This window comes from Punica granatum, chromosome 8 (genome assembly GCF_007655135.1).
Source record: "Punica granatum isolate Tunisia-2019 chromosome 8, ASM765513v2, whole genome shotgun sequence".
In the NCBI taxonomy this organism is placed as follows: domain Eukaryota; kingdom Viridiplantae; phylum Streptophyta; class Magnoliopsida; order Myrtales; family Lythraceae; genus Punica; species Punica granatum.
This window is the reverse complement of record NC_045134.1, coordinates 6238249-6252213: the sequence shown is the minus strand read 5'-3', so window position 1 is coordinate 6252213 and position 13965 is coordinate 6238249. Positions and strand designations below refer to the sequence as shown.

The window sequence follows — 13965 nt, the reverse complement described above, 5'->3', positions numbered from 1 at the left end:
AACAACCGTATTCTATTCAGACAATCATGTTTCAAGAGATTGACGAAGATTAAATTAAAGCAAAGTAATTAATTAAATGATAATTCAATGGCGATGAAACACCTAGAGCATTCAACTTCCCCTAGGGATAATCCTAATCCGATCACCTACTTCTCTTGCTATTGATTAATTAATTATATTGTTAACTTGGGATTTTCTATCTTCTTACACGCCTTTCGATAACTTCAAGAACATATCTTCATGTATCAAATTGACTACTATGTTCCCATACCATAGACTAGTAAGGACCCATTAAGAGCAACCCCTAATTGACTACCTAAGTCGATTGATTAATGCTAATTGTTACGCAAATTAACCTCGTTTTTCAACTTGAGTTAAACTTAAGTTATTCTATTTTAAGTCTAAACTTAGAATCCGTTTTTCAAATTCATCTAAGTTACTGGAACAATCTAATTAGTAGTTAATCAATCAAATAGATTTAAGAACGGAAAAGAATAAACACAATCAATCAATTAACAAGGAAGCAAGATCACAAATTTAGCATAAATCATTGAACCGTGGGTTCCATTAATTTTTTTCAAATTAGTAGATGTGCAATGCACGGTCATCACGACTCGTAAATAAATAAAATAAATAAATGAAATTTAGAGCCGGACTTGGTTGACTTTTCCTTCTTCTGGAAATTCCACGGGTCAACATTGGACTTTCAGGATCTGCCCCCATTCCCTCCTTTCACTCTCTCCCTCCTCCATTGCCCAAAGCTTCAACCGACCAACCAACGAACCCATTTCCTTCCGCAAGAGATCCCAATCTCCTCTGCAGCTCTGACCACAGCCGCCCATGAGGCTCCTGAGCTTGCTGGACTATGAGAAGGAGCAAGAGCTGGCCCAGTTGGAGAGCTCTGCCCCCATCAAGAAGCTCAACGAAGCGGCAATGGCGGGCGATGTCCCAGCTCTCCTCGGACTCCTCGAAACCGATCCTTCCCTCCTCGACAGAAGCAACCCGTTGCACGTATCAGCCCTTCTGGGTCATTCGTCCTTTGTCCATGAACTTCTGACTCTAAATCCGAAGCTCGCTGGAGAGACAAACCGCCGCGGGTCTCTGCCTCTCCACGTTGCCGCTGCAAAAGGTCAGAACTTTGATCGGAAACCATCGATTTTTCCTGCTAAAAGAGCTCCATTTTACTCGATTGGTTCTGAACAATGATAGTCTAATTGAAATTACATATTGGGATTGATCCAAATTGGTCTTTCGGGCAGCAAAATTAAGCCTCCATGGGTGAGATTTTCTAGATGATCCATTCAATTCATCCAATTTGTTCGATTCATAGTTCTCGTTTTTTCGGGTTGTGAATGTAAACCTTGCTGAACTTCATTAGTGTCTTCATTCTGAAAAAGGGCACTTGGAGATTGTCAAGAAGTTGTTGAAGGTCCACCCTGATGCTTGTTTGGTGTGGGACGTTGATGGGAGGACTCCACTGCACTTAGCTGCAATCAAAGGCCGCATCCAGGTTGTGACTGAATTGGTCCGGGTTGCTCCCGAGTCGGCTCGGGTGCTAACTAAGGGAGGGGAGAGCGCGCTTCACCTCTGCCTGAGGCATAATCGAGTCGAGGCATTGAAGGTCCTAGTGGAGTGTATAGGGAGTGATGATGGGTTCTTGAACTGGAAGGACTGTGACGGTAACTCTGTGCTGCACATTGCTGTGGAGAAGAAGCAATTAGAGGTATGTGTTTCCTGGTTCCATTCTCTGATCCTGGTTTGTTCGAATGTTATGTTTCTTCTGCTTAATTATCGATGAGATTAAATGAGATTCACGGAATATCTTGTAGATCGTGAAGTACTTCCTATACAACACCAAGATTGATGCAAACGCCCAGAATGCAAAAGGCTTCACGCCAATCGATGTCTTAACAAAAGGGAAAAGGGATGTACGGGACCTGGAAATTAATAAACTCCTATTGCTGGATTTGAGATCCTCGAAAGTACATGAATCACCACCCTTCGTTGACGGTGGAGACACAATTGAAGCAGTTCCCATGGAAGTCCCCAACATTCTCCGGAAAATGGCTGGTCCAAAACAGCCTGTTAAGAAGCACACAGACTGGTTGGGTCGGAAGCGGAGCGCCCTGATGGTGGTGGCGTCGCTCATCGCAACTGTGGCATTCCAGGGCACGCTGTCTCCACCTGGCGGGTTCTGGCAGGATGATTTCACAGCAGACCCAGCCCACAACGGAACGGAGAAGTCCCACAAGGTGGGGATGGCTGTCATGGCCACGACCCTCCCGAAGGCATATGGGCAGTTCATGATCTTCAACACCCTCGCATTTCTCTCTTCCCTCAGCATCATTCTCCTCCTCGTCAGTGGCCTCCCAATGAAAAGGAGGCGGTGGATGTGGACCCTGATGGTCACGATGTGGATTGCCATCACGGCGCTCACGTGCACCTACTTCATCTCGTGGATCCACATGACCCCAGAGGACAACACTGGGGTGCTCTTCAGCGTGACCCGGGTCTCGGTCATCCTGTGGCTCTGTATCATGGGGATTGTGTTCCTCGGGAATGTGTTTAGGATGGGCAAGTGGCTGCTGAGGAAGTACGGGTACATAAAGGAGGAGGAGCAGCAGCAGCAGCCTTCTGATGAGGTCTATTTGGAGGATGAAGAGAATGATGATCTGTGAAATATCAGGTGAACTGAGGATGTTTGATGTTATTGATTAATGCTTGAATTGTATCAACTGCTTTGACATGGAGAAGTAGCAAAACAAACATAATGTATAGAAAATTTTTGATAAGATTCGGCAGACATCTTGCGATGCTGTTGGTGATAGAGATGCTTTCCAGTTCGATTCGATGATGGACAGATCTGTTTACTTTTGGAAGTCTTTTTTATTTTTCTTTTCCAGTTTTCTTTTCCTTTTTCTAAATTTATTTCTTCAAAAAAAATTGAGAAATCATGTTTACAAGCTCAAAATTGAGGATTTTCAAACTTAAATGTAATATCTAACAACAATTGGAGACTTTCCAATTAAAAGGAGGAGAATTGCTATAATTAAAAATGAAAAAAATAATTGATAAGGAACCTTTCATCAATTAAAGAGAGGAAAATTAGGAAAGTATTAAAAGTAGTTCTCCAAATTGCTTTGCATTTGGGAAACTAGAAAAAGTCACTTTTCCTAGAAAACTGGTTTTCATTTTAACTAGGTAAACACATATTTTACAATTTTTTATTTTTATGAAAATTTTTCAAAGATTTTGAATTTTTTCTCAAAGTAAACGGGGCCTAACTTCCGTGTATCCAAATGATTATGTTTTCTTCGTTACAAGAGAGGTCGATAAGCTAATTCGGACCTACATATGAACATTTTAGATTACGACAGTTCAAAGAGCAGCCCGATGGGCCAAAACATGGGTGAGGCCCAGAGCTGAATCATCATCGTCTCTTCTTCACAATTCTAGATGGAGAATTGTGTGGAAGCAGCTCCAGACATTTCTAACGTTTCTTTCGATGTCCAGAGCTCTCCATTCCCCTCCTTTTTGCTCTCTCGTTAATTTATTTAACCAATATAAAAGGAGCCTCTATGTTTCATACAGTCCACGGTAATCAGAAATACACACATTGGTTGCTAGGACAACATGGACTTCAGGAACTTTGGAGAGTTCGGGCTGATGGGTTCGCCGATCTTCTCGATCATCGAGGACATGCTCGACTTCCCTGAGGATCAGCAGCAGCAGCAGCCTGAGTCGAGGACAAGGAGCAACAACCCTTCCCGGGCTTATGTTCGTGATGCCAAGGCAATGGCGGCAACCCCAGCGGACGTGATAGAGTACCCTGACTCATACGTGTTCATAGTGGACATGCCAGGGATCAATCCTGGGGAAATCAAGGTCCAGGTCGAGAACGAGAATGTGCTCGTGGTGAGCAGTGAGAGGAGGCACGAGAGGGAGAAGGACAAGGACGAGAGTAAGGTGGATGGGTTGAAGTACGTGAGGATGGAGAGGCGGGTGGGGAAGTTCATGAGGAAGTTTGTGCTGCCCGAGAATGCGAACGTAGATGCCATATCAGCGATGTGCCAGGACGGTGTGCTCAGGGTCACGGTCCAGAAGGTCAAGCCTCCCCAGCCCAAGGCCAAGACCATTGAGGTCAAGGTTGGTTAAAAGGAATGTAACAGAGATGGGATGTTTGTGTGTTTCATATAATGTTTGTTGTGAGGTCAGCACCATGAGCTTCTGCCCTTTCTCTGATTTGCTTTTCCTGGTGACCTATGGACTAAAAACCATGTCGAAGGTATTGAGATATGTATAAATAAATTGTCTTTCTTGCCGATTTCGTTTGGATATTAGTTAATGAATCGAGTTCATTATTATATATGTTGACTCGCAAATAGTATCGCAAAATTTATACGAACAACTATACTTGGAGAGATATGTACTATGTAGTCTAAGCGATGCAAACTGACCTGCCTGATAAGAGGTTGATCTAGGTATCTGCCACTGATGTACGATGTACATTCCGATGCATTACTTTCCTAAGTACCACGTGAAATGAAATTCCCACCGGCCAGGAGGATGATGTCTCATATTTTTGGAGGCCTATCATGAACATGCTAGGACACCTGAAATCTGCTGATGAGATCTTAACTCGAAAGCTTGAGATGGCGGCAGCATCTGATTCGAACATTAAATTTGCGTCTTCACTTGGAAACTGTGAATATTGAATGAGCGCAATGTTGTTGTTAGTTGTTACAAGAAGAATCCGAGGTGTGCCTCGCTAAAGGGCAGGGAAGGGAGAACCTCTGTTCACGTACCGGTAATCAGAGGCCGCACCGAGATCTTGAAGGAGCTCATATGGAAAGCTGGAGTCAAGCTCGAGTGAAGATGGGGAATGTGACATTTGATGTCTTAAAACACTCGAGCGGAAGTTCTGCTTGGGGTAGATATGTTTGGTCATGGATTCAAAAGACGATGGTGGTTCTGCGCCACAATTTTGTATCAACGAATGTAGGTACAGAATTGGTACAAAATGGGGACTCATCGAGAGTACAAATTGAGGGCTCATCATTTGCTGAAAGGATAGTTGAATATGCAGGACATGACTAGAGCTTGAATTAAAGACGAATGAGGAAGCAGCGGCAACTGGGGAACGAGATTGACAACCCTGCCAAAAATGACACTCGGCAACAAGAAGATCGATAAATGACTTAAACAAGACTGTAATTGTTCAATTTTCCTAGGTCTGCAAATTTAGTATGACGTTTGAACATAGAATGTAAATTTGGTACAATAACAAGTTCACCAGACCACCCCTTCAAGCACCAGAAGTGTGGTTGTTGGACCTCGGTCCTATGATTTTCCTCCGTATAAACTTCACGACCAGGTGGATCAAGTGTCCGGGTAGAAGCAGCAACATCAGAAAGCTCCAGATCTGAAGGATCGCCAGTAATCTAATGACAATGTTGTTCTCATAGGCGGTAGGTGTCACTGTTGATAGAGAGGTGGTGTAGACCAGTGATACCGAGCTAACGGCAACCCACATGATAACCATGTAGACCCACATGAATGCCCTACGCATTAGCAAAGGGATGCCGCTAATAAGTAACAGGATGATGCTCATAGCTGCAACGAAACCTATTGTGTTGACTATGATGAAAATTAAGTATACGAGCGGCCAAGAGTATGCCATTCTTGAAGTGCCTGCATAGTAGCGAATCTCCTCTGCACTTCCTTGGTGATAGGAACCATCTTGTTCCCAGACGCCGCCAGGAGGGCTAATAGAGGCTTGGAATGCCATGGTTGCTATAAGTGATGCCACCACCATTAACGCACTTTTCTTTTCCTCGAGCCAACCCTTCTCTTCTGGTGGCTTAAGTGCATGATGATCCGATTCTGAGGACAGGACATGAGAATCCTCGACATTCCTGTTCCTTCTAATATGCAGGTAAATATTGTTTACCATGGACTGTTCCTCTTCAGGGCTCTCGATTCTTGCTAAGATGTTGAATGCCGTGAAACCGTTTAGGTTTGGAGAGTGAACTTCTACTTCCGTGCTTCTGATCAAGAAATGCATCATCTGCACATTCAAATCACTTTCTTATACCTAGCAAGGAGAAAAATATAAGAAAATAAAATAAATGGCCCTATTAAAAGAGGGTGTAGTGCATTGGCACACGCCTCGCCTGATAATCAAGATAATCAAGAGGTTCTAGATTCGATACTCAGTGGAACTATTTGTACCCCTTTATTAATTATTAGGATTTCTATTTCATTGTAAGGCCCAAAAGGTCTCCCTTGAAACTGGAAAAAAAAAAGAAAAGAAAAAAAGGATGACTATTTTCGACTATATCGAACAGCTCCTGCAACATGCTCTAGCACTTAATGAATATGAGTAGAGGACTTGCCTCCTTCTGGCCATTTGCTGCAGCGAGATGCAAGATAGTATTTCCGTCATAATCCTTTGAGTTCATAAACTCGTGATCATTCATATTCTCCACCAATACCTTCAAAGCCTCCCATTTCTCGTGCTTCACACAAAAATGCAAAATAGTTTCACCATTCTCAGCTCTGTCCCGAGCTGCGGCTGGCCTCTCCCGCATCAGCTCCTTCAACACGTCTACATGGCCCCACGTGGCAGCAAGATGTAGGGGGTTTCTCCCTCTGCAGTCCCGCACGAAGCACATCTCAGGGTCAGCCACGAGCAGCTTCTTTGCTATATCGACGTGGCCCGCAGCTGAAGCAAGGTGGAGGGGCGATGATCTCCGAGTGTCGAGCTTCGACACAAGCTTGGGCTTCTGGTCTACGATCACTTCCACAAATTCCGTGTGGCCGAGCAATGCTGCAATGTGAAGCGGTGTCTCAGCGTACGGGCCTGCCTCGACGAATCTATTGAGGAGGTTTGTATCGGATCTGAGCAACTTGAGCAGAGAAACTGAATCCCCCTCTGCTGCTGCTACATAGAGGCTCCTGAGGCTGACCTGATCCATCTTTGCACTCTCTAGCTAGGTAGGTCACTTGGGTCAAACAAACTTGGACTTTCACTGGCAGGAGTTTCTGTTTGATCGAAGATGTTAATGTTAAGTGATTGCAAGTGGGGCAATCTTATCCTCCTGCTCTGTTGATTGTGTGGTCTAGCTCACGAATGTTGTCCCTACCAAACAAAATATCTCTTCTTTGACACGTTTAGATAATAATTCCAATCTCTGTCCCGAGGAATGGGACATCAACTCCCACGCACCTTAACTTTCATAAAGCACATGAAAACAGATTACCGGAAAAAAATAGAGATACTGAGAAAGAGATACTCGATGAAAAGCGTGGATAAAATTCTTCATGAATAGCAGTTGAAGGGAATACAGGTTTCTTGTTGAGGTTGATTCGAGAACATGATCTTAGAACTTCCCGGAGCTGTTTTGAGCTGTCACCTATTAAAAAATTTTCATTGGGCTCAAGCTGTTAAGCATTGGTACCAAGTTACATATAAACCCATTGGATTACTCGCGTGGGTAGTGGCCATAAGCCAAACCACGGAGTTTTTATTCCCAATGACTCAATGAAATACATGAAATAACTCGCCTTACGGGCTCGATGATGTAACGAAAATAGGAAATAAATGACATCCAAATATCAACATAATATCAAATCAGATATTGAAAATCCTTGAAATATCAACTAAACCTAATAGATTGATACGATCTTATTCCAGAATATTCTATTTCCTAACTAACCATAATAATATCTCTAATATAGCTGCCGTGCTGCTCGGGCACCTTGAATTCACAACAGAGATATTAACCTGGAAGCTCGCACGACAAGAGAGTCTGGTTTTAGAAAATCATTGTCCCCACTTAACTTGGCAAAGCAAACAGCTATCTAAAGATAGCAAAGTCGCCGTTGTTAGTCACCGAGCTAAATTTTAGCCAAGAGTTCAAGAAAAACTGTTAGGCTTTGAGAGTAATTCATTTTCAGTTCATCATCTTTAGGAGTTTCCTCCAGTATTTTTCGTCCATGACTTAAACAGGTACAAGCTACGCTTCGGGAATTATAATGCTCGTTGAAGAAGCAGTCATGCCATGAGTACTTTGCGTAAGTGTGCAGCTTCAAATCCAGTCACTCGTACAGAGCGTTTACAGGAATTATTCTAACTGAGAGAGGAACATACACAAAAGACAAACTACGGTACTATCTTCTTCAATGTCCGATGTATCTTATAGGACACATCCAAAATTGAAGGGGAGAAATTGTAGGTCCAATCTATGCAATGTTCTGTCTCATACTGGAACTCAAGTTACTCCTCTGTTTCTTGATCCTCCTCTTGACGCATCTTACGGTCTTCACTATGAGCCGCATGGTGTGCGCAAATAAAAGAGCGAGAGCAAAATATATCACCATCCCCTCAAAGTTGAAGTAACTAACGAACATACTATTATTTAGAGATAATATATCAATAGCAGATTCAAAAGCCATTACGGTTGTTATTACTGGAGCCCACATTATGACCATCAGAAACCACATGAAAAACCTCCACCTTAAAGGTAAGCCACCGATCAAGAGTAAAATAATGCAGGCAGATGAATAGAAACTGACGGAATCATATGGAAAAAGGCTGCATAAATATAAGAATAGGATTGTGGATGGCGATCCCTCCGGTCAACGTTTTCCTGCCAGAAAATTGCAGGCAGGTTGATTCCTGCTTGGAAAGCCATGGTCGCAATAAGCGATGCTACTACCATTATTGTGCCCCTTTTCTGCTCCAACCAATTCTTTTCCCTCTTCGGCTTGTGCCTTCTGCTATCTTTCTCAAGCTCCGCCGGAACTGTCTGATCCTTCCCCCTCAAACTTGATTGCACTGCTCCAGCTTGCTTGAGAGACTCCTGAATTTCGATATCTTTTAAGCTCCTTCGACCATGAGCTCGCGCAATATCTTGTGCAGAGAAGCCGTACGAGTTCACCATGTTTAGTTCCACTCGGGATTTTCTGAGCGTTAAAGTCACAATCTGATCAAATTTAGACAGTCTGTAACAGAAAAAAAAATTGATGCCTTTAAGCATAAGTTATCGCACTTACGATGGACATCTCAAATCTCATTTTCATTTGCCATTGCAAGTACTATTTGGGTCCTGAATCATACCTCAACCTGTCTATCAGCTACAGCGAGATGCAAAATTGTGGAGCCATCGTTATCTAGGGAATTCACAAACTCACGATCATCACCCATCATATCCAGCAAGTACCCTAGAGCCTCGAGTTGATAGTGTTTAATGCAGAGATGCAAAATGTTGCCACCTCAAATTTCTGCTCGAGCAGCTTCAGGTTTTGCTTGAACGAGCTCCTTCAAGACTTGAGAGTGGCCTTTGATCACAGCAACGTGACACGGATTCCTTCCGTCCATGTCCCGAAAAAGGCACACCTCAGTGTTACCTAACAGCAGAAGTTTTACTACTTCGACATGACCTTTTGCTGTTGCCAAATGAAGCAGCGATGATTTCCAAAAGTCCAATTCTTTGGCCATTTCAGGCTTCCCCCTTAAGATCTCCTTCACAAATTCCCGGTGCGGAGTATGGCAGCAATATGCAGTGGCATCTTCAAGAAACAGCGTGATAGAACTCTGTCGAGGATTAATTTATCGTCCAAAGCAACATCTGCAAAGCAGATACGTCTCCCGTAGCTGCTGCTTCATAGAGCATATTCTCCACGTAGTTCATTGGATCTCTCAGCTCCCTCTATATGTTATTACCTTGATAACCTGTTATGGATTAAAGATCTAAATCTCCTCATAAATGGAGAGCACTTCTCTGATTTGTGCAACTCGAAGGTGTGTGGACGCTGCTCTCCCTTTTCCTGGAAAAAAGTTTTAGATTCTTGTAATCTATTACGAATTTTTATGTAATAAGAATTCTTGTAATCTTCATCCAAAAAATTATTCTTGTAATCATCTTATTTGGCAGGACAAATATTTAGGAGTTATCTGTAGAGAAGTATTAGTTGGCAGAACTTGGCTTTAGGCAGCTAATACATTTATTACTAGGCATTTAATTGTGCGCTTTCCATACCCATGTATGTGTGTGTGTGTGTGTATATATATAGACATGTAAGTGCTGCTGTATAAACCTAGTTGCGTTGGAGAATGAATTTTCAAACTCCCCAAAACTTCAAATGGTATTAGAGCCATTATACCAGAAATCCTAAATGGAATATTTGGTTGGGTGTAATGCGCATTTCATTTCTTTCAAAAAATTGAACTCGCTTCCACCATGGCCAAAAAAAAAAAAAAAAACTCATGTTTTCCATGGGCGGTTCCTCTTCAAGGCTGCCCTCTCGATTCTTGCAAAGATGTTGAATGCCGTGAAACCGTTTAGTTTGAAGCCCAAAAAATAACCACAACCTAAACTAGTCGGATCATCCGCGAGTTCAATTATCTAATAACCGATCTTATAAAATACATGCATGATCTTTAACATTGACATGATCATGACAATGTCATGTCGGCGTTATAAAGATACGGACATGAAAGTACCATAACATTGACATTAACATAGTCACTAACTATAACACTGACATGATCATGATAATAAAAGTACCGGTTTAGGAATAGATTACTCATTTTGATAAGTTCCCTGAATATCAAAGCATCAAATAACAACTTTTGTCTAATGCTTTTTCCCCCCTAAGACTCTCTCTTTCCCTCTGTCTATGAAATGGCCAAGAGCAACTGAAATGGGTGAATAGGAAAAGAAACGAATTTAAAGGAGACAAAGATGAAGCTGTGATAATTGATGAGTGGCGAAGAAAGACGTGTTGAATCATGCAGCTGACACATGAAAAGTTGAATCAATTTTGAATATATCTATCTCAAATAAACTATAATAATTATAGGAAGTAATAAAATGTAGTGAAAGTCAATATTCATAATGGGAAAACATGCGTGTACGAGCACGTGAAAAATTTGGATATCACAGTGATGATTTCAAGAGCTTGTTTGTGTTAGCACTTATATAAATTATATAAGTTGATTATATGCTGATAAGTAAGTGTTTATATATATACATTATGAACTTATTATGTGGTGGTAAGTTAATCGGTTACTCTATTGCATATACTCTGATTAAATTGATACCTGATTAATAAGAATAAATTATTTATTTAATCGTTCATTTTTTGCTCACTGAGATGCAACTCACACTCTGTATATAATTTTTCATTTTTTGCATAAGGATCAGATTGGAAGACTCTATAGTTAGACCTCTTTATTTTATAGTTGTGGAAGTTTGGGATAGGATTCTTGTAAATATTTTATGACCTGAAAATTTTGATTTGTTGTTAGTAGACTATTCTAGGTCATATATTAGATGAGTTATTTTCTTGGGATTTATTCAAACTTGAGTTGGCTGGTATAGTTCGTTGAGATTTGGACATTTTGTGAAAATTTAAGACAGGCTATTAATTGTTTGATGGATTATTGAGGATTTTAAGGGGCCTGAATTTCGGGCTGTGACACCAAACATCACAATCTCATATTAAGGGTAATTTAAATCTGGTAATCTATGTGGTGGTAATGTGGATTACCACTTCAACATTACCAGACGTTCGGGATATGTAATGTGAATTTTAATATTTGTAGGATGGGGTCATTTTGTTCTTTGTAGAAAAGAGCTAATTTCGTACTTTTATCCTAAACCTCTGTATCCATTTTCTTAAAACCAATATAAGAATTGTAATTCCTATCTCCTATATTCATCCAACCAAACAAATAAGCTCATATGTAATCTTCATTCTATAACTTATTAGTTCGTATTCCCTACTCATTCCACTCATGAATAATTCCATTACAGTAAAAAAAAACATAGCACCCGGACTTTAGGCATATTACTGCTTGTGTTTTCAAATTTGCTAGATTATTCAATGGATGCCTTAAGCATCATCAATATATATATATATATATATGAAAACAAAGTCCGAGCCGAATTCTCACGCCGTCACATCATCAAAAATATGAAACGGAGCTCTCCGCAATGCCACGTCGTCACTTATGTACTAAGGAAATATTCGTCTATCAAGAAATATTTATTCACCGAAAAATATAGTCATAATATTTACTTATTTAATCTATATATCTATATATATAGTAAAATATATAGATTGTATCGACGTATAGCCCAGCGGAATATGTATATATATACATATATATATATATATATTCCATCCAATGTAATATATATAATATATATTGATGCCGTTTGTCAATATACATATATATATATTATAGTAGAATATTTTAATGTGTAGGAAGAAATTGTTCATATTAATTATTAAGGAAATAATTTGCATGTATATCTTATCTCGAAATTATTAATTATAAGAAACTTTCGAAATATTTGCAATATAATATATTTATTAATTTGAGGATGAGAATGAAATAGTTGATACATATATATTTCCTATTATATGTTCTTAACTCAAAATATAAAATCGTATTATTGTGATACATAATTACGAATTTCGTATTCTGTTTCCTCTCATCCGTGCTCTTTCTATAGCTCTCTCCTTTCAAACTCTATTATTGCCTTCTAATTCTATGCAAGCTTATGCTTATACGCATTGTTTTATTTTGACAAGTAATCACACATTTCCATCTAAATTCATGTAGTTAGATTTATACTGTTTGAGAACAATGCAGTGTTGGATTTTGTAAGCCAATATTAGAGATAAGCTAATTATAATTATTTAAGTTATATGACTCTCCTATTAGTAAATATACTCTTTCATTACAACTCTTCTATGATACTACTTTTGTTAGTTGATTAATATATATTATGTTTTTGAATTTCAAATAGTTGGATGATCTATTCGATATTAATTAATGATATTATTCTTATTTTTGTTTATGAATTATTTTCACTTGCTAAATTAGAAAGACAATTTTTTTTGGGTGAACAAAGGACGATTTTTTAAAAGATATACTACTAAAACGTTGATAAAATTTTTAGCCTTTCTTTTCAGTCCGGCGTATTACTACGATTGATTCTTTATCTCCGTATAGTAAAGGGAAAAACGTTGCCTTCTATTGATAAACGTTGCCTTATTGGGGTCTTTGAAAGTGTCAAAACTCGAAAGAGTCTTTTCTCTAAATGATGAAATGGAAGTCACTGGAGGGTTCCCATCCTTGAAGTCATCCATTGGCTTTAACATCCCAAAATTTTCACGTGCTTATATACGCGCGCGCGCGCGCGTGTCTATATATATATATATATATATATATATATATATATTTTCACATCTTCGACACTTTCAGTTGATTTTATTTAGTGATTAATTACTATAATTTTTACTTTTATGCAGACTATCATGCATATATCTCCTATTAGTCTCCTGCTGGGACTACAGGTGAACATTTGGATCTCGACTTGGACCGGAGTTGATCCTCATCCTCTTCATCCATCTTCTGATGCGTCTTGCCATTTTCTTCACAATGCAGACAGTGAGTCCAATATAAAGCAGTATTGCACGTAATCACTCTCTAGAGAGAGAGAATATCTAGTGCATATTCATAAGCTAACATAACTGATACAATTGCAACCCATATGACGACCATCAGGAGACACACCACATCAAGGGTAAGCCGCTGATCAGCAGCAGCATAACGCTGAGAGAAGCATAGAGACTTGCACCATTATGAATTACAATTGATCAAATAAACCAAGAACACCTGAAAATTTATTGCCAGAAAAGAGAAGAGAGGCATCAAAATCTGTACTTCAAATTGTTGATCTGCAGCAGCAAGATGCAAAATGGTGGAGCCATCATCGTCCTTTGAATTCATAAACTCATGATCGTCCCCCGTCATTTCCACCAAGAATTCCAGCACTCCAAACTGGTAGTGCCCGGTGCAAAGATGCAAAACATTCCTGCTACCAATCTTTGTTTCGAGCTGCTTCAGGTTTCACCTAAATGAGCTCCTTGAGTACCTCAGTGTGT

The 13965-nt window shown here is 40.1% G+C and overlaps 4 protein-coding genes across 4 annotated transcripts; 2 read left to right on the top strand and 2 right to left on the bottom strand.

Annotated features, from left to right (window-relative positions):
• The first annotated feature begins 691 nt into the window (after positions 1–691).
• On the top strand, positions 692–2879 carry LOC116189408 (ankyrin repeat-containing protein At5g02620-like). The gene is made up of 3 exons (XM_031519064.1): positions 692–1129; positions 1398–1723; positions 1830–2879. The coding sequence occupies exons 1-3, from the start codon at positions 841–843 to the stop codon at positions 2676–2678; spliced, it is 1464 nt and encodes a 487-aa protein (XP_031374924.1). The 5' UTR covers positions 692–840; the 3' UTR covers positions 2679–2879.
• LOC116189413 (17.6 kDa class II heat shock protein-like) lies at positions 2551–4366 on the top strand. The gene is made up of 2 exons (XM_031519071.1): positions 2551–2686; positions 3592–4366. The coding sequence occupies exon 2, from the start codon at positions 3634–3636 to the stop codon at positions 4153–4155; it is 522 nt and encodes a 173-aa protein (XP_031374931.1). The 5' UTR covers positions 2551–2686; positions 3592–3633; the 3' UTR covers positions 4156–4366.
• A 670-nt stretch (positions 4367–5036) lies between these two features.
• Positions 5037–7063, bottom strand: LOC116189410 (ankyrin repeat-containing protein BDA1-like). Its single transcript, XM_031519066.1, has 2 exons — positions 6396–7063; positions 5037–6067 (listed from the first exon to the last, which is right to left on the bottom strand). Exons 1-2 carry the CDS (start codon positions 6975–6977, stop codon positions 5306–5308), a joined length of 1344 nt encoding a protein of 447 aa, XP_031374926.1. The 5' UTR covers positions 6978–7063; the 3' UTR covers positions 5037–5305.
• A 2214-nt stretch (positions 7064–9277) lies between these two features.
• LOC116188670 (ankycorbin-like) lies at positions 9278–13834 on the bottom strand. The gene is made up of 3 exons (XM_031518158.1): positions 13745–13834; positions 13559–13633; positions 9278–9598 (listed from the first exon to the last, which is right to left on the bottom strand). The coding sequence occupies exons 1-3, from the start codon at positions 13832–13834 to the stop codon at positions 9278–9280; spliced, it is 486 nt and encodes a 161-aa protein (XP_031374018.1).
• Between the last annotated feature and the right edge of the window lie 131 nt (positions 13835–13965).

Excerpts from the sequence above, each read along its gene's own strand:
- LOC116189413 (XM_031519071.1), top strand. The coding sequence starts at position 3,634 with ATGGACTTCAGGAACTTTGGAGAGTTCGGGCTGATGGGTTCGCCGATC.
- LOC116189408 (XM_031519064.1), top strand. The coding sequence starts at position 841 with ATGAGGCTCCTGAGCTTGCTGGACTATGAGAAGGAGCAAGAGCTGGCC. Across the intron at positions 1,130-1,397 it reads CCACGTTGCCGCTGCAAAAG|GGCACTTGGAGATTGTCAAG; the intron begins GTCAGAACTTTG and ends ATTCTGAAAAAG. Across the intron at positions 1,724-1,829 it reads TGGAGAAGAAGCAATTAGAG|ATCGTGAAGTACTTCCTATA; the intron begins GTATGTGTTTCC and ends AATATCTTGTAG.
- LOC116189410 (XM_031519066.1), bottom strand. The coding sequence starts at position 6,977 with ATGGATCAGGTCAGCCTCAGGAGCCTCTATGTAGCAGCAGCAGAGGGG. Across the intron at positions 6,068-6,395 it reads CAGCAAATGGCCAGAAGGAG|ATGATGCATTTCTTGATCAG; the intron begins GCAAGTCCTCTA and ends TTGAATGTGCAG.
- LOC116188670 (XM_031518158.1), bottom strand. The coding sequence starts at position 13,834 with ATGACGGGGGACGATCATGAGTTTATGAATTCAAAGGACGATGATGGC. Across the intron at positions 13,634-13,744 it reads CTGCAGATCAACAATTTGAA|CGTTATGCTGCTGCTGATCA; the intron begins GTACAGATTTTG and ends TGCTTCTCTCAG. Across the intron at positions 9,599-13,558 it reads TCGTCATATGGGTTGCAATT|AGTTCTATCACGCTGTTTCT; the intron begins GTATCAGTTATG and ends AATCCTCGACAG.